At 37.8% G+C, this 18,792-nt stretch overlaps 2 protein-coding genes across 8 annotated transcripts; both read right to left on the bottom strand.

Annotated features, from left to right (window-relative positions):
- Positions 1-582: 582 nt before the first annotated feature.
- prune2 (prune homolog 2 with BCH domain) lies at positions 583-12,268 on the bottom strand. Of its 2 annotated transcripts, none has more exons than XM_008326269.3 (11): positions 12,028-12,268; positions 8,296-8,362; positions 8,012-8,212; positions 7,496-7,672; positions 6,535-6,637; positions 3,663-3,794; positions 3,475-3,561; positions 2,629-2,727; positions 2,505-2,543; positions 2,008-2,058; positions 583-1,889 (listed from the first exon to the last, which is right to left on the bottom strand). In XM_008326269.3, exons 2-11 carry the CDS (start codon positions 8,324-8,326, stop codon positions 1,859-1,861), a joined length of 951 nt encoding a protein of 316 aa, XP_008324491.1. In that variant the 5' UTR covers positions 8,327-8,362; positions 12,028-12,268; the 3' UTR covers positions 583-1,858. The 2 variants fall into 2 exon arrangements, with proteins under 2 accessions (XP_008324491.1, XP_008324490.1); XM_008326268.3 differs by having other exon boundaries at positions 583-1,892; positions 12,028-12,267.
- Positions 12,114-18,458, bottom strand: LOC103390419 (guanine nucleotide-binding protein subunit alpha-14-like). 6 transcript variants are annotated; one of them, XR_522688.3, is made up of 10 exons: positions 18,238-18,458; positions 15,820-16,004; positions 15,507-15,661; positions 15,194-15,322; positions 14,940-15,069; positions 14,684-14,837; positions 13,852-14,038; positions 13,594-13,657; positions 12,896-12,953; positions 12,647-12,781 (listed from the first exon to the last, which is right to left on the bottom strand). XR_522688.3 is itself a non-coding variant. In XM_008326266.3 (9 exons), exons 1-8 carry the CDS (start codon positions 18,353-18,355, stop codon positions 12,685-12,687), a joined length of 1,155 nt encoding a protein of 384 aa, XP_008324488.1. In that variant the 5' UTR covers positions 18,356-18,458; the 3' UTR covers positions 12,114-12,255; positions 12,647-12,684. The 6 variants fall into 6 exon arrangements, 5 of the variants coding, with proteins under 5 accessions (XP_008324488.1, XP_024918544.1, XP_008324487.1 ...); XM_008326266.3 differs by lacking the exons at positions 12,896-12,953; positions 13,594-13,657 and adding an exon at positions 12,114-12,255; XM_025062776.1 differs by lacking the exons at positions 12,896-12,953; positions 13,594-13,657 and adding an exon at positions 12,149-12,287.
- Positions 18,459-18,792: the final 334 nt, after the last annotated feature.

Raw genomic sequence — 18,792 nt, 5'->3', positions numbered from 1 at the left:
GTATCTTTTCCTGCATGTTTCTCATAATATTAGGGGATTTAGAAAACATTTTTGGAATTTTTTTTTCTATAAAATCTTCACTCAAGATGTGAACTTTTCATGTCATTTTTGATCAAAAACTAAAAAGTTTTGATAAAAATTTTGTAATTTTTTTTTTTATTATTATTATCTTTTCCTGCATGTTTGTCATAAAATTAGGGCATTTAGAGAACATTTTTTGAAATCTTTTTTTTTTAAATGTTAAAGTCAAAATCTGAAGTTTTTGTGTCATTTCCGGTCAAAAACTAAAAAAGTTTGAAAAGAATTCTGTAAAATTATTTTTTTAAATTGTACCTTTTTTTGCATGTTTCTCAACAAAATGTAGCGTTTTAAAAAAATCTTAGAAAAAAGATGAAAATGTACATTGCTACATATTTAGTATATTATTTAAGTATATTAGCACATTTCTATTTATTATGAGAAACTTTTTGAGGCCTTTTTTAGTAAGTGTCGTCTTCAAAAATAGATGTTTCTCAAAAGTGAATAAAAATGCACTAATATGCCTTATATGCCACCACATTGGAAACACTATGAAACAGTGAATGACTGAAATTCAATTTTATTGAATTTTTAGACAGTGATTCATTATTTTATTCAATACAACATATTGGAGATTCATTGATAAAGAGCATCATTTACCTCTGTGGGAACAAGCACAAGTGCACACACAGGTGTAGATATTCACACACAAATATGACATTGTGCTTTAAAGAGATCTTCAATCTTAAATTATGCATCTGACAGTTAACAGTTGAAAACACACACACACACACGCACGCACACACACACTCAGAGAACGTGGCTAAACTGACTTGTACTCACATGGCATTTTTCACCTGATGTAATATTTAATGGAGGAACATGGCAGGTTTCAACACAGTACTGTTGAGTCAGTAGAAAAAAAGAGCATCAGATCCAACAAATATATTTTTTTCACACTGTAGATTTGATCACACTGTTGTACAGTGCGCAGTTGTACTGTAGAGGCAACATAAAGGTGATTAATGCTGTTATGACTTTAAGAGTCTGCTCTCTGTAACAGCACGGGGGCGCCTCAGTGGAGTGGTCTCTCCTTGGAAACCACTTTATGTTGCTTTGCATTTGCAGTGATATTTTGAGCTAATTATAACACGAACATCTCAACATAGAGGGGATGGAGACATTTTTGTCTTTTTTTTTCTACTGACACAATGTGACGATTGTTGTAATCTGTTCAGCTTCTCCTTCTATTTATTTCCTAACAGTTTAGAGTATATATCTAGGATAGAATGTGTATGTGTTTGAGGACAGAGTACTGGGCTGGTGAGATGCAAAAGTTAATTTATGGCACAAGGTGTTTTTTTTTTTTTGGTCTCACCTTGTGTTTATATTGTTGTTTGCTGATGCACACGTTGAATCTTGCTCTGAAGTACTGAGGCAGTGTAACCACTGAAGGTGACATTATTGCATCACTGCTTCTCATGCATACAACTACAATACAACACTATAGACTCTATAAATGGGTTTGCCCGGTGCTCTGTCCAGTGTAAATTGCGTTTCCTCCACCCTACTGTGAACATTGATGCTACTCTGTAGATGCTGCCAAGCCTCGTGCTCCACTTTACAGCTTCTGCAGACTGCAGGTGCACGGACTGGTAGATGCTACAGAGTACTTTTATAGAGAGTAAAACTGAAAGTAATCTCTTGTAAAATGTAGTTTCATTTGAAAGTCTACACAAAAGCACAGCAGCTCAACTCACTGCTTCGCATCCGCCTTTCCTGCCTCAATCATATCATGGTGTTTGCAGGACTTTGAGGTGACTCTTCAGGATGTTTGGGTTTAGGAGCTGCTGGCACCCGCTGGGTCCACTCTGCTGAGAAAAAGAACAGGCGGACAGAGGCGTTAAAGACCTGTACGTTTATGCACGGCTGACAGACTGCAGACACTCCGCCGTTTCTCTTCTCCACGTGTGAACTTGGACGACTTACTCTGCTCTGCCGGACGCTGTTGGCTCCATTCCCTGCAGGAAACTGTTCACTCTTGAATGAAAAGGTGGGGAAAATGGAGAGGTTGTTAGAGGCAGGATTTACTGTAGTAACGTGTTGGTATGCTGTGAATTTAAAGACGTGCAGTTGACAATTCGCAGCACGATTAGTCAGCAGAAGATTAGTGTGTAATGCTACAGCTTTGTTCCTTCATTCATTATCAGAGTAATAGATCATTCAGCAATGAAGATGGCCTCGTTTATTACACCGCGATGATTAATGAGATGAAAGCAACGCATTTTGCAACTTTAGCAACTTTTTTTTTTTTTTTAGCGGTCTCTTTTCTACGTTTGCCAAATTCAATTCCAGTCAGAAAGGAGTGTGTGTGATTTCAGAGCATGCCGTTTGATAAATGAGCACTGCAGCCATTGATAACACGGCGACAGAGACCAGAGTCTCCACAGAGGGCAGTAATGAGGGACAGGACAGTCTCTGCTTACTTTGAGTTCTCGGCTGCTTCCTTCAGCTCCTTGTCCAGTCTGGAGGTGAGAGTTCAAATGACAAGATGAATTTAAAGCCATTTGAAGAGACGACTCTGACGTGAAGGTGGTGCAGTGGTCTCACCTAATGATGCACTCTGGGATCTGGACCTGTTCCATTGGGATGAGCTCCTGCAGTTCATCCAAATTGTTCACATACTTTATCTTGCTGCTGAACTTGGCGCTGAGACAACGTCGATACACACACACACACACACACACACACGCGTGCACAAAAACAAATTTGAATGCAATGATTGGCATGTTTACTTTAGCTCAGCCCAGAACAATCTTAAACACCGGTGTGGAAACAAAGATTAACATATCACATTCAAAGGTACATTTTAAACAGTTATAAACAATGGTATGTCTGACCCAGTGTGACCCAGTGTGTGATTATAATCTCCCTCTTGTGACTGAGAACAGCTCGTTTTTCCAGATTTCCAGAGCTACATCTACTTGTTTGTTGATTCTGGTGCTTGACTTCTACTAACCTTCTCAGCTAACCTGAGTCACAGGGACATAGACTGATCCCGTAGCCAATGGAACTAAAATAACATAACTTTGAATAAAGTTTTGAAGCCAGCCCCTGCTGGTCATGAGTAGTCCTGCGCCTCACTGTCATCTCATTTGGTTTTTAATCATTTTTGTAAAACATTTTACATTGTTTTACTTTGTATTATTATTGTTAATATAAACTCAGCATACTGACTGCATATACATTCCTCAATTTTTCTCTGTTTTATGGGTTTTTTAAAGGAGGAGATTTAAAATTTTAATTATAATTTCATAACTGTGCTGTTGAGAGAAATGTGTTTTGTGAATTTTGGTTAAACATATGAAATTGACTGGACTTTGCTGCAAGTCTAAATGAATACGACCAGACCTTAGTCCACACTGCTTGAGACAAATCCACCTGTGTCTACTTTACCTGATGAAGGGCTTGGTCACGGCTAGAACAGTTCTGATGAACCACGATGGGTGAAGAATAATGAAGGACTTCAAATTCTTCCTGAGCCTGAAAAAAAAAACAACATGTCATATGAAGTAGGTGACTACATGGGTGTGTCAACAATTATCAGCTTCACCTTCTTTTTCATAGCATCAACAAGGACCAACCTTCTGTCGATCATCTGATAGCATTTCTTCAGCCATCCAAGGCCAGGCATTCTTCTGTGGGGCGTGGCTCCATTCAGGTACACAATCATATAGTCCTCGGCCACCATCAGCTCCAGTGTGCTGATCACGTAGCTGATCTCAGACAGATACAAATACAGCCTGTCAGAATCTACCTGCTCAAATGATTAGCTACAAACATTTTCAAAACAAACATTTACTTTTTTTTTTATTTTCACCTGACGTTTGCCCTGCAGTAAAAGTCAAACAAAAAGACTGTTTGTTTTTTGAATGTGTTTTTTATGCGTAAAATACATTTAATCTACATTTTGGAAAACTGCTACCGTATTTGTCTCTTTGGCTCTGTTTTATTGGTAAAACAGCTTGGAATTAACTGACTTGTAGCCACCTGTAAGAATTAGCCTGTTGGCCCAGTTAGCTAAGATAGATGAAAGTTGACAAAAAGAAAAAAAATAGCAAAAAATAAACAAAAACTGAAGTAGCTTACATACTGTAAACATTATTGATTAATAAATATTCAATAATAAAATCTTCTGTCATCTGTCAGCGATAAATACTTTAGAAAAACTGTGGCCTGGATTGAACCTTACTCTAACAGAAGCATTTGTTATGTGCTAGTTAAAAATAAGAGTCTTTTAATGATAGTCTGGTCGTACCACAGGAGGAGCTGTTGGCCCTCAGGTATTCTTATACATTATTAAATGTGACCAATCAATGCTGGAAGCCCTGGAGCCCTAGTTTGAATTCTAATGGGACAGATAGTTTTCCATTGTGCATTGTTTAACTTTGGACATGTCAACACCACAGTTAATGCCAACGGATTAGAACTGTAGCATCAAACAGCATCATTTTACCATAAACAGCAGCCTCTAGTGGTCAAATATACATGTCAACTAACCCAAAAACCATGGCCTTAATCAGTTACATTACAAGTAGAGGTAGGACAAAACAAAATAGATTTAATAAAAAAAAACACCGTTGAAGTCATGCTTCCCTCAGAGAATTCCGCCTTTGTAGAAATCTGAAGGACCAAACCAGGACTGAAGTCCAGCTCCTTTCAAAAGTTCCAGTTATTGGGTAAGAAAGAAATCAGACGGAACTAGTTTAATAACTGTGGCAATGCTCCAATTATTATTAATAATAATTTGAACTTATAGTGTAATATTAAGACTTTCATTAAATTTCCATTGAAGCTTGTAGGTTAAAAATGTGATGATGTCATCATTGTCCATTTTTTAATGTAAAAACCCTCATCAATTTTAATGTAACACAGCTCCACACCTGACCTGTCTAAATAATCTTTAGTCATAAAATCACAGTTAATTATAGATATGACATCTGTCTTGAAACTTTTCGACCTACCCTTGCTACTGCATGTGGTAGAAATAAAACAGAAACAAATCATGTCTCTGGCCTTAAATTCTGAATTAAACCTTTTCAGTTCTCTTCATCAAGGGCTGCTTCTTAATTAGTATTCTAGTTTTAAAGTCCAAGTCTGTGGCTAAAATAAACCCTTTCTCATTTCTCCCTTTTTCAAATCAGCAGGGAACTTTCCGGCAACATCTTCAGCTTCCACCATTTTCTCAATAACCCATCTGTCCTCAGTGAGTCACTCGGCTCGGTCGGACTCTCCGTTCTTCCTAAACCAATGTCATTCTCCATTCAAAAACCAACATCCTTTTGGTTATTTCCCACTGACAGAGAGCAGCATCCTGTTTACCAACCTGGACACATGTATATCCACCTCATGCCAATTGGCAGCAGAAACTGCAGATGCTGTGGTTTACCTCTCTCCATTTCTACCCAAAAACTCTTGAATGTGCCAGCTCACTCGATATCTTTCAGAGAGCAGCCTGTGGGACAGCCACCGCACTGTCCAAGTATGAAAAGCATCTGTGCCAGCAGGACAATGAAGACATCAGCACAGAAGGCTTCTGCTAAACTATCACTTCACGTCCAATCACTTCATTTACAGAGTTCTCCGTGCACACAGGGGACTTGGCCTAATTCAGAGGAATCAGGACTGTGGAGCTGATCAGTGAAATGTGTGTGTGACATTTTTTGTGCCCATTTTTTTCAATAGTAGAGAATTACTTCAACTTGCCCACACATTACTGGGTCAGATTGACTCTTACGATTATATCACACATCATCACAAAATTCTTTCGTGTAAACACGATACTGCATTTACCCTGTCAATCAAGGAGCTCAATGTCAAACCTTAACGTGACCCAATACTGCATGTTATCTCTCCTTCCTCATATAGTATGTGCTGCACCACATTGATGTACTTATCGGCCACTCCTGAATTCTTTATACAGTTCCTCTATAAGAACCTTTAAAAAATATTTTGAATACAATGACCTACAAAATTAAACTGAAATAATAATAATAAATTGGTTACTAAGATGAAAATTAAACTGAAATAATAATAATAAATATTACATTTAATAATAACAGAATACCTTAAAATTAAATTAATATTTTAAACAGAGTTCAAGTAAAATATTTTGATATTTTGTCAACTAAAATAAATAGACCCATTACTTAAATCTGTGCTAAGAATAAGTTGCAGTTTAGTCAACAGAGTAAGACAATAAATTGGCTGTAAAAATTAACACTGATTCCTGTATTTCATCCCAATCTACTACAAATTTCAAAGAGATACTGCTGTTGGGTTGGTGTGGCGTTCTTTTTTCTTAAGCCTATACATATATCAAAGATCAAACAGTCCTGCAGCATCTGTCTTCTACACCGTCGTATCTCCACTGGTATTTCTACCCTTTAACATCTTCCTGATTCACTATCTCTCTGACTCACGGGTTATTTTTGTGAACTGAAGTTCAGTACTCACAGAAAGAGGTTCTCCATGATTTCGTGGTAGTCTTCTCTGTCACTGTCTGGCAGAAAACAGGCAGCAAACACGATGATGGCATTTACTCCGTTCCCATAGTAACCTTGTTTAAACAAAAGAAACGGAGAAAAAGTTTATATAAAAGAGTGCTTTGTTGTGGAGGTTAACAACAATTAACTTTCACTAATGTGACTGCTGCCTTTTTCTCCCATTAATTTCTTCCGTCGTTGTCTGTTTTCTTGGCGACTTCCTCTCTTATTTCCTCTCACAACTTCTTAGATTATTGTAATTTTCCTTTCTGCAGTAAATTATTCGTCAACTGACTGGGCGTTCCTCAGACAGAGGGTCTTTTATCCGAACCACAAAGCTGCCAAGGTTGACTGTTCACTGACAGACGTCTCTAGTTTGTCCATTGGTTGGTTTTACAGTCGTTCACTACATGTCAGGATCATGGGCTCTGATTTCCATCAATAACAGTATTATTACATATTGTCAGGATTTACTCACTGACCTGATCTTAACCCTGAGGTCCCTGCAAGAAAGACTAATATGGTGTGACTATGGTGAGTGGCTTCATTTTAAAGACAAGGTCACCTGAAACTCTCATTTCAGCAGCTGCAGTAGGTGAAAATATAGGAGAATTATTTTTAAACTCAAAATAGTTGTCAACGTTGCTACATATCCAACACATGAAGAACAGGCATTAAAACGTCACATCTAGGACTAGGACTCAATTTTCCTTTAAATTTCAAATTCTAAATAAAGAAGTAATTGTTACAATTGTCACTTGATACTGATTATTTAAGATATGAAGTCAGTAAGAATTGTTTTGTGTACTGTATAACGTGTACAATGTATGTGGATTTTAAATTACTACAGTAGTACCCGATTTCTAAACTCAGTTTACTGTATGTTAAAATCCACATTTGGCGATCTCAATAAACAGAAAGGAAGAATTCACCTCCATGTGAGACGACCCTCATGTAGGGTTCAATGATCTTCATGTTGATGCGGTGCTCCTGCTCCCCAATGATGACTGTCCTCCAGAGTTTCCCGTCCTGTCGCTCCTCCTCTGCACTATACGTTGGGATGGAATCATAAGGCTCAGTTGCTCCAACACTACCGGCTGTGTTTGGGTCTGACATGAGGAAAAAAAATCAAATATGTTAGAAATTGACATCACCAGGATCCAAGAAAAAAATATTTATGTTATTACTTAATATACTATATTTATTTATGAATTCAACTTCATGGAAGGTGTAAAAAGTAAAATCTGGATCTTTACTATCAATTTACCAGATTATTTCAAGTTAGATTTTTCATGGATTTGTGCTGGACAATTTTGTCAATATTTTTAGAGAAGATTTTAAATTTGAATTTGTGTGTGTTTCCAGGGTATTTCCAGTGCATTGATTTCCTCTTTGGAAGACATCCCAGAATGTTTAGATATTTAAAAAGCCTTAACTAATATACCCACCTTCCCAGTCCATTTCATGATCCGTGTAATCCAGGTAGTCGCCCTCATCTGGAGTTTCAAGGTCGTCAACGTTAATGTCCAGGTCGTCTGGTGTTTCGCCCAAGTCATCCTCACTCTGGTCCAGTGACAGGCTGATCTTAGGGGCAGAAAGTTTCTTTCTCTGTGAGGCACCTCCTTGCAGAGGAAGTGAGGTAGGAGGGACTGGGGTAAAACACTTAAATAGTTAGTAATTATTTTAAAAATGTTGTTTTTAATTCATTCTGAAAGCCAGTGGATTTATAAACCTGGTCTGCCTTCGCCCCCTTCAGAGTTCATTTTTCTCTCTGATGCCAGGTCCAACCCCAGGAGGACCTGTGGGAGATAATTACTGTTATTAAAGAGACTCTAATGGTGCAACAACAAACCTGGAGAGTAATAATTATTCATCCCTCTGCTTCATTACTTTTAGTGCTTTTTTAAACACGAGCAACAATCTCATACAAGGTTATAGTAGACGCGTACAGAATGTAAAAAGGCTTAAAATGTAACTTGATTTTGTTTTTAGTCAGTGCTGTGCATCGTGACGGCACTTTGTAGAAAATGTCGTGAGTTGCTTTCAGAGCTTCAGTGAAGCTGTTGCCCTGAAAATATATTAAGTAAGTCACGCATCTGACCTGAAGTCGAAGCTTCCACTTCCATAAATGTTGGATGGTATTTTAAGACTGAGATACTTAAGTGAAACAAATACTTTTTCCTGCAGCATGTGTAAAATACTATTGACTATGTTTATTGACATATTTTGTAGAATTGTGGGTGAGTTTGCTAATGCCGTTTGGAGGGCCTTGGCATGGAAACGATAAGTAGATGGAAGAATGATTGAATTTATAGTGCGCGTCATTCATGTTCATGCAATAAAATTAGAATGAATTACCGGTAGTGCTATTTAGGTATTTTTGCACTCACAGTTCATAAAAAAAATCATACTGTAGGCCAAGGATTTATTTTCATGCAGTATTTTGAGTACTTCAGTTTCATCACAACATAACACTACAAGTCACGCCTCAAGAAATATTGCTGGTATTTTCTGTACATTACCATATGAAAGTGTGTAAAAGGAACAGGAAAGAGAATGCTTTATACACACTGGCTCAGTGGTCTAAATATTCCTAGTTCACACACTCATTATTACAGGACTGCCATAAATAGCACATTTCTCACATCTCGTTTATACAGTCATACTGTATAGGCCAAGGATTTATTTTCATGCAGTATTTTGAGTACTTCAGTTTCATCACAACATAACACTACAAGTCACGCCTCAAGAAATATTGCTGGTATTTTCTGTACATTACCATATGAAAGTGTGTAAAAGGAACAGGAAAGAGAATGCTTTATACACACTGGCTCAGTGGTCTAAATATTCCTAGTTCACACACTCATTATTACAGGACTGCCATAAATAGCACATTTCTCACATCTCGTTTATACAGTGATGACTCACAGAAGGGTCTCTGAGGGACAGGTCTGCATTTATTTGTACCAAATCCAACTTAATGCATGTCTACAAGCTTTAAAATACCAGCTGTAGTAAAACTCATATGTAATAAATATTTAATGTTTATTGATCACTCTGAGTATATATTTGTTGTATTGTAGAAAACTTCAACTTGAATGTGGAAAATTAAAGTCAAAGTTACAGAAAATGTATTAATATGTTGCAGTGATCTGAAGGTCAGATTCTCTCCCTCTCTGACAAAATTAATATAAAACAACACCTGCAGTCTGCCTTTCATATAACCCGACTTAAATTTTAAGACCTGTCAGCCTAAATGTATTTAATGTTAGTTATATTTGTTTTAAAGAAAAAAACTCCCCCTGTATGATTTTCTTCCTATTGTTTCATAATAGACTCAAGCCGCAAAACAGTGTCCTGTCGGTTTACCATAACAACCAGAATGGCATACATTACCTCACACACAAAAGGAAACACACTTAGCTGAGCATGTGCTTGTCAATATCTGTCAATTTATCAGCATCCATTTCTGTCTAACTGCTCAACCGTGGCCATGATTACAGAAAGCCTTGATGTAAAATAGGGCAGAGCACAGAGTGGTTCGTTAAAATTTAAAGGCTTGATGTAAAATAGGGCAGATCACAGAGTGGTTCGTTAAAATTTAAAGGTAAAGCCAATGAAACCAGTTGTTTACAAGAGGGTTGATAAACAGGTTTGTGAAGAAAAGAGCTGTTTTTTGTGTGTGTTTTTCTGAAACATGTTACTAACATGTCCTTTACATACACCAAGGACCATCCATCCATCCATCCATCCATCCATTTTCATCCGCTTATCCGTTACCGGGTCGGAGGGGCAGCAGTTGCCACCCAAATCACATTGCACCGTACCAACCCCCCAAACCTTCCTGCGGATGGGGAGTCCACTGGAAGGGACCAACTGCCCTAACCGGGATTCAAACTTGCCCAGGAGGTGAACCCTGGGGTTTCACACCAACGACAGAGACATTGCCTCTGGGCCAAAGCACCACACCAAGGACCATGTTAGTGTAAATAAAATATACCAATAGTGGTTCCCAACCTTTTTTGGCTTGTGACACATTTTGCCATCAACACATTTCTGGCAACCGCAGAGATATTTCAGTAACTGTCATTTGTGCAGTCACGTGATCACAGCCATCAATCAAGTTGCACCAGCTCAGATTATTATGCTGCATTTCTTTTGAAAGAATCAATGAAGCATGAGGTTGTTTATACAGTTGTTAAAGATTTTGTGTGGTGTTTTCAATCATAGTGGTAAATATAGTAAGAATTAGTTGTATTCGCAACCCTAAGGTTGAAAAACACTGCTATATGGGTTTAATTTTGATTCTTTGATTTTTTTTTTTTTTTGGTCAAACATCTAAAGACAAATCTTCCTGTGTCTTCTGACTAATAAATAAATAAAGATTAAAGTGCATTTACGATCAACTGATTCAGGTTTCAATAGATTTTTACCTATATAAAAAAATATGTTTTATTTGATTCTTCGATTTTAGCAGAGATCAGCAGCATTGATTTTGCATATTTAAAAACCTTCATGTCCATTCACACAACCTAAAAGCTGCATAAAATCTAAACATATGTTATATGTAAATACATTATATATTTTTATCAACATAATTACAGCATTTACATCTCTTGTCTCGGTTGGCTACACCTCAGAGCGTTTACATGAGAAGGCCCTTCCCCCCCCCCCCCTCCCCCCCAACATGTACCAACATGTGTTATAATAATCACTGACGGAAAGATTTCCATAGTTATCAAAGAGGAGGTGGAACAGACAAGAAAAACAAGGAAGTGAACAGAAACACAGAGGAGGGATGAAGAAAATGAAAAAGATTTGGGGGTTAAAGGTCATCCTCTCCCAGAGTATAATCTTCCATTTGATGAGTGTGGGGACAAGGGGGAAAAAAAGGAGAGCAGTTACATCACAAACTGTTCCTCCTCTTCCTCTTTCTTGCTTTTTTTCCTATAGTGCTGATTCAAATCAATGACTGCCCGGAGCTCAGTGCAAATTATATGTGACTCGTACATTGAATTTGCATGGAGGGAGAACAGGAGGGTACCTTGATCCTCAACTCCCTGAAATAGGATATTTGTCACTATTTTGGGACACAAAAACCCACGCAGCAAAGTAGTTTCCTGTGTACTAGTACATCATGTAAAAACCCAATGATGGTACTCATTCACAGAGATTACTGTAGGTACATAAACATACACACACGTTCATACATGACCAAACAACTACATCAGCATCATGTGTAAAGACTACGGAGGATGATGCAGCTGCTGCTGTTGTTGCCTCGCGTCCCCTTCCACAGCCCAGGACCACAGTGCTGATGACAGCAGCCCCTCCTTCCCTCCCCCTCTCTATCCCTCTCTTCCTGTCTGCTGGCACTGAGAGAGAAAAAGATCATATTCCCCCAACCCCCTCTCCTCTATTCTTTCTCCTTTCTATCGTGGCAGAACAAGGATCGTGTACTCACCGCTGCTGGGGCTCAGGAATGTGTGTCCTTCTGCTTCTCAGAGCATGGATGAAATGCCGAGTTCTCTGCCGGTTTCCTGCTCCCAGCCTCTCGATGGAGATGCTCAGCTTACAAACACCTCACAGCTTCCACCATCTTGTAGTCACATGACCTGGGCCACTACCATATAAGGGCGATCACCTGCTATAACAGCTCTCTGCACAGCAGCGTCTTCCTCCAGCAGAGCCACTGAATGGGACGATACAGTGGAGACTTAAATCCTGTGTGGAGTGTGGGACTGCTATTAATCCCTGACAGTTGATTTGTGATCCTTATTATGCAACTGTATAAGGTTTTATTAGCCTGAAGAGCACAAAAGAGCAGAAAAAAATTAGACATAAGATCACTGGCAACTTCATGTTTCTATAAAAACCACACATTTCATGCTGATTAAGAAATTTCCTCTTTCACTGTCTCTTACACAACATCAACGTATTTTTTGTGGTAATATAATGTGTCTGTGCTGAACTTCTCAGGCCTTGAGCAATTAAAAGCCATCATTGCAATGCAGGTAAAACCAAAAGCACTCAGGAAGTATCTGCTTACCCATGGACACTACTGAATTCTTCTTTCTACTTACCGATCGTTCAGATCCAACAGTCAGACAAGAAGCAGGAATTAGCCTGTCAGTCCTTTGTTTGGTACAAAGGTTGTTTGCATGACAAGTCGTTGTCGGTGCAGCCACACCTGCAGTCTGGGTACAGCCCGGGGTTTCCTGAAGGCAGTAAAACAGTCGCACAAACAAACGTGTCCAAATCAACCCTGGACTCTGTCGTTTTACATACAAATCTGTGTATTTTTTTATATAATTAGTTAATTATACATTTACCAATGTATTTGGTGCCATGCCTTCTGCACTGGAGTCTATGTGCAAGAAACTAATCTGCCTTTCAAAAAAAAAAAAAAATTTTTTTAAAATCAGAACCTGACCCTACTGCACTCCCTCAGTACTTCTGAGGGGCCGTGGACCATGTGTTGCAAACATGTTAGAAAAATCTTTGAACATGGAAAAAAAAACTCTCAATACCGTATATGAACCAACAAGGATATGAGCATGTGCAAATGTGTTTGAGAAAACAAACAAGCTTCAGACATGAGAAAAACAATTATCAGTGCTCACTGTAGAAAGAGTAGGAAAAGATACGTGGAAAGACTCATTCTAGGGGCTCAGAACCTTTTTGCGAAACAGAGTGATGCATCTGAACACCATATTCAAAAACGGTTGTATTATTTTTATCCTTCTTTGTATAAATATATTTTTAAAGGAAAAAAATGTGTGCTCAGCAATGCTAGGTATGAAGATGAACAGAGATTAACAACAAAATATTTCCCTCAGACACGGGTCAGATAATAAAGACATAAATGCATTAATTTGTAGACAAATACATTTCTTTTTAATGTATGCAATTAGGTAAATTGGCAAGAAACATACTACTTTACAGGGTACGTGGGTTCTTATTGTTGCTACACAAATAACATAGTTAGTCAAATAAAATCTAAGGTACAACTAATGAGACTATTCCTTACCTACTCGTGCCAAAGCTGTAAGACGAGAGAGTTTGAATTCTTGTAAGAAAAGACTCGGTCCAACCTGTTTACCAGTTTGTCAAAGATAAGTGTGAGAAAGGGCTTTAATATGCAACGGTAAACACAAACAATAACTCCCATCAAAAAGTTGCTCTGCTGCAGCGACTATATCGACAACTTTCACAACAAACAACAGAAAACTACGTGTTTCTCGTTAAAACGTTTACTTAAGTTAAAAAGAAATGCAATGTAACTTACACGAGACCATACTTTTCAATGTAACGTCTAAAAAGCGTATCCTTGACGGCTTTAAAAACTACTTTGATGTTCTCGGTGTCCGTGGCACAGGTGTAGTGCGTGTACATGGGCTGGTCGTGACCAGCGTGTTGCTCCACGTACATTTTCAGGATAAATTTCTTCGCAGATTTAGCATCACATCGAGGTCCTGTGGGGACAAAAGAATCTGGATCTGACTGGAAAGTACGACCACTAAGCAGTATTAGCTTAAAATTAGCCACATTGTTGTTTTGTTTAGTTTTTGTTATGGTATAAGCTATGTCTGTATTTGGCCAAGCTACAGCTACTGAGATTTAAAAAAAAAACTCCAAACAACAAACTAGATTATTGCCGAATTGATAAAAAAAAAAATAAATTACGAGTTTCGACAACAGACTTTCCCTGCTCAAAATCCTTGGTTCCGCTTTCGTGTTTTACACGGACGCTAATTGTGACGCGCGTGGCAGGGTTGCCACAAACAACATGGAACGGAACATGTCTATAATGTGAGAACACTTAATAAAAAAGGTGTGTGTGTGTGTGTGTGTGTGTGTGTGTATATATATATATATATATATATATATATCTTTCTGGTTATTTTTTCTGCTGTTCTAAAAAAGGAAACTAACTAACTTCTCATTTTTTTACTTGCCCATTCAAATATTGGGAGGATTAATTGATTACAAAATAATCAATAGCTACGGTTATGCACTGTTATGGTATTTTGACAGTTCTTTGTGTACTTGAAGCAGCATAACTATGGTATTTATTGTTCATAGACAAAAGCTAAGTTGAAAGTGAGTTCATGTTTTACCATTGTAGTTGGGGAAGTAGGTTGCCAGATCAGACTGTGTGATCTTCTCCTCTAGCAGGTCTATTTTGTTGAGGAACAGAATGGTGGAGGTCTCATCAAACCAATGGTAGGAAAGAATGGTTTTGAACAAAGCAAGGCTTTCTCTCAGTCGATTCTAAAGACAAGAGAGGAATATCACCTCAGCGTATTGACACCAAACAATAGTCAAAAACTTTCAGCAATGTTTTGAAATACACAGCTCTATCAACAAACTTACTACATTGGCATTCTCATAAAGAACTTGGTCATATTCACTGATGGCTGCCAGGAAAATTATGGAAGTGATATTTTCAAAACAATGGATCCATTTCTTCCTCTCTGTGCGCTGACCCCCTACATCCACCATCCTGGACAGACACAGACACTAGTTTAATATATATTATTCAAATATGCATTCTGACAATTTATTGGAACTTTCCTTATAATCCATCATACATTTGTCTTTGGCAAGAAAAAAGGATAATACTTCACCTTAAGGTACATTTGTCAATAACAAAAGGGTACTCAGTTATCCCTGTGGTCGGGACTCTAACCCTTAGGATGTCCTGCAGGGTTGGAACGTAAGAGGAAGATGCAATTCTGTCCAAGTCATTCAGGAAACTGAAAAATGTATAAGAATTAAAATGCCTTTAATATTCAGACTCATTAGGAACAACCATTGGTCAGAAAACTGCTCTAACCTTTTGTTTAGAAATATGTTGCTATAAGAACAGACTGTCAGTAGCTTAAATACAGTGTTACAATTTTGGGTTTATTTGATTTGAAAAAACAAAAAATCGCTTACTATTTGGCAGAGTCTGATAGCTGGAATTCTCTCCTGCGACCATAACACCTTTGGACACCGTGGTCATTCCACACCTCCCTTATGGCATCTACCTGCCACGGCAGCAGAGTGGACACAATTGTTGTTTCCACTTTACTCAACTTCTCTGCCTGGATCTGGATCACACACACAATCAAAAATACAATTCATTTAAAAAAATGTTTCTTTGTTTTTGTTTTGTGTTCTTTTGTTTTAATTCATTTTACACACTAATGGTATCTTTTAAAATTCTGCTGAGAATCTCTCCCGTTTAAAAAAAAAAAAAAAATCTCACATGATTTTTTTCATCAACATAGTCAAGGTGTAGAGTCTCCATGGCTTGGATCAGTGCCTGGATGGCTGTGAGTATGTTATGGAACACAAGCCGAGCAAAATTCATTTTTTCAGCTTCACTGTATTTGCTGCCATTGATGATCCTCATCTGTTTGATGAAAGTGCTCTTCCCGCTCTCACCAGTCCCTGTATAAACACCAGAGAAACAAGACCAAAGGCAAATCAACAATTATTTTCAGTTTGTCCTTTTTTCATATCCAACAACACGTTCTCCAAATTGTTTTTTTTTTTTTTTTTTTTCAGATCTTACAATTCCTTGTTACTATAAAAGTGTTTGTTGGGGCAATGTCATCTGCTCAATTAATGTAATAATGTAAATCTGCCATACATTCATCAATGTCAACCTCGGAACTGAAACACAAAAGAGTGTAGGCAGTGCAGGCGGCACATGGAGAAGGAAGAGGTCATGAAAAGTGCAACATCCATTGTATGAAACTATTAGGATATAGTGACTAATTATCAGCAAATAAAAAAAAAACAGTAAATTGTTAGGCAAAAGATTCCAGAGAGCAATAAGGTTAAAAAGACTAAAAAAAGGGTATGTAAAAAAGTTCAGTAATCCAATTAGATATGAATCAAGACATGGGTTGTCAAGTTCGTGGGTCATCAGGAGTTCAACAACTATAAAAAAAAGGAACTCTATGACTTAAAAAAAAGCCTGGCATGCCATTGTTACATTTTGTATTTATAGGATTTAACCTGCTGAAACCTCAGTCTTTGTAACAACAACAATCACAAACTAGAGTGTCACACGCTGTCACTGAAAATACTTTAATGTTGGTTTAACAACTAAATGTTCTAGCAGATACACTTGACAGTATAAGAAAATCCATGGTTACACTGCAGGGAAATGAAATTACGTATTAAACATAAAATAACCTTTATATCTGTATTCTACAAAACAATGAAGCATTTTTGGAGCATTTGAATATGAATAGTAAAAAACAATCTCAGACAGATGCAGGTCTTCATTTGCTTATTAGGCTACAGGAAGCACTGGTAGTAGAGACATGGAGCACTGCTGAAAGATGATGAGTTCAGGCAGAAATAGTATTAAGTTAGTTGGATTAGCATAAGGTTAGCTCAGACGTTAGCAAGTAAAATGTTATATATATATATATATATATATATATATATACACCTTCCAATCTGTTTAATTTGTACAGTGGCTAACAAACAAACAAACCCCAGTGCTTTGTATTTAGTGGCAGTTAACAAATACAGTGAACCAGATGGTGAGCAATATGCTCGCTCAATATAATAATGTTAGCATGGGCACTCTGAGCATATTAGCATCCTTATGTTGCTGCTGTGCAAATCAATTCTCAGCACTGTCCTACTGAGAGGATATCACACTTAGGATATCACAAACTATTTGATTGTTTTATTATAGTCAGGCAGGCATAATTATTTTAACTGTGTAAATAAATAAAGTATGTATGAAAATGTATTTAAAAAAGTCAAGAACTGTATTAGCAATACAACAATAAACTGTACACATCAGCGACATCTACATTTATATTCTTTCTTCAAACAGCCCATAGCAATTAAATACACAAAAGTTTTTCAAACATCAACCAATTGGAACGGTTTTTATCAGGAAAAGCACAGATGGCTCCGTTCAGTTCCAGCAGCTACCTTGAAACTCAGGAAGCCAAATGGAACTCAGCCATCGTTTATCTAATTGTTTAAACTGTGACCTGTCAAAATAACAGCTTTGCGATCACTCTCATATTCTTTTCTACGTTTATTTTATTTATTTATTTTAAATGAAACTTTGGAATTATACCTGGTTTCTGAAGTAGCTCTATGGAGTAACTCTCTAATTAACACAACTACTTTCAGATCATTGTGAAATAATTTGTTAGTGTCAGTACCTTGAACTTTCCAAGACTGTTGATATACCATTAGAATGTCTATAAGAATGTGAACATAAAGGGAGAAGCATCAAAATTACACATTCAGTTTGGGGTTTCGGTTTCACTTAATCCCTGCTGGTCAGGGGTGGTACTACACTCGAAACTGTATTTTTAAGTGCCTTTAAAATCAGGATGTCAGATTTTATGGGCAGTCTATAATGACTCACAGGTATCTTTCACTGTGCTTTATCTTCTATTTTGTGCTAAACTGGGTTGTAATTCACACATATCCTTTACTGGTGCTTTTAAAAAAAATTAGGTGTAAACAGACTTTTCACAAATTTGTCAGAAAAGTAAGTTGCTCAAAAAATGTGACTAATAGTAAACGTTGATCTGATCAAATATGTATCTAATGAACATATTTGAAGAGTGAGCTAACTGTGACTCCTGCAGCTTGTAGAAATGAATGAGACTTAAACTTTTCAGGTGTTGACACTCACCCAGAAGCAGCAGCTTCAGCTCCATGTGCGAAGATTTTTTATCACGGGCTAGTTGTCTTTCTATTTCATTGTGCATCCTGAGTCTCTCTTCGTCCTCAGGGGACAGACAGCAGTCCATGGCTGTTCAAGTTCCCTGGATGCTTTGTGCCCCCTTGTCTACTTGAGGTTACACAGCTCTCGAGGTGAGGTGAGATGAGGGGGGGGGGAGTCAGAGAAATAGGTAATCGTTCTCCTTAGTGCAGTCAGGGAAACCTCTGTCCGGGAACACAGAGACGCTGCAAATTCTTCCTTATAGAAGAACGGGTTCAGGTGCATTTCTGCTGTGCACACTCACTAACAGGAGGCGGTGCTGTGTGTGTGTGTGTTTGTGTGTGTGTGTATACCTGTTTTGCTACTTATTTCTCACATTGTTAATGAATTGTCTTATACTAGGCAACCTACACTTAAAGCATCCTCTCAGGGGGGGATGCTTTGGGGCAGTGGTGGCTTAGTGGTTCAGGAAGTGGACTTGGGTCTGGAAGGTTGAAGGTTCAAGTCCACCAGCTGAGTTGCCCA

Source organism: Cynoglossus semilaevis, chromosome 14, assembly GCF_000523025.1.
Source record: "Cynoglossus semilaevis isolate Cse_v1.0 chromosome 14, Cse_v1.0, whole genome shotgun sequence".
Lineage (NCBI taxonomy): Eukaryota > Metazoa > Chordata > Actinopteri > Pleuronectiformes > Cynoglossidae > Cynoglossus > Cynoglossus semilaevis.
Note: the sequence above shows the minus strand (reverse complement) of the source record. Positions and strands in the feature narration are given on the sequence as shown.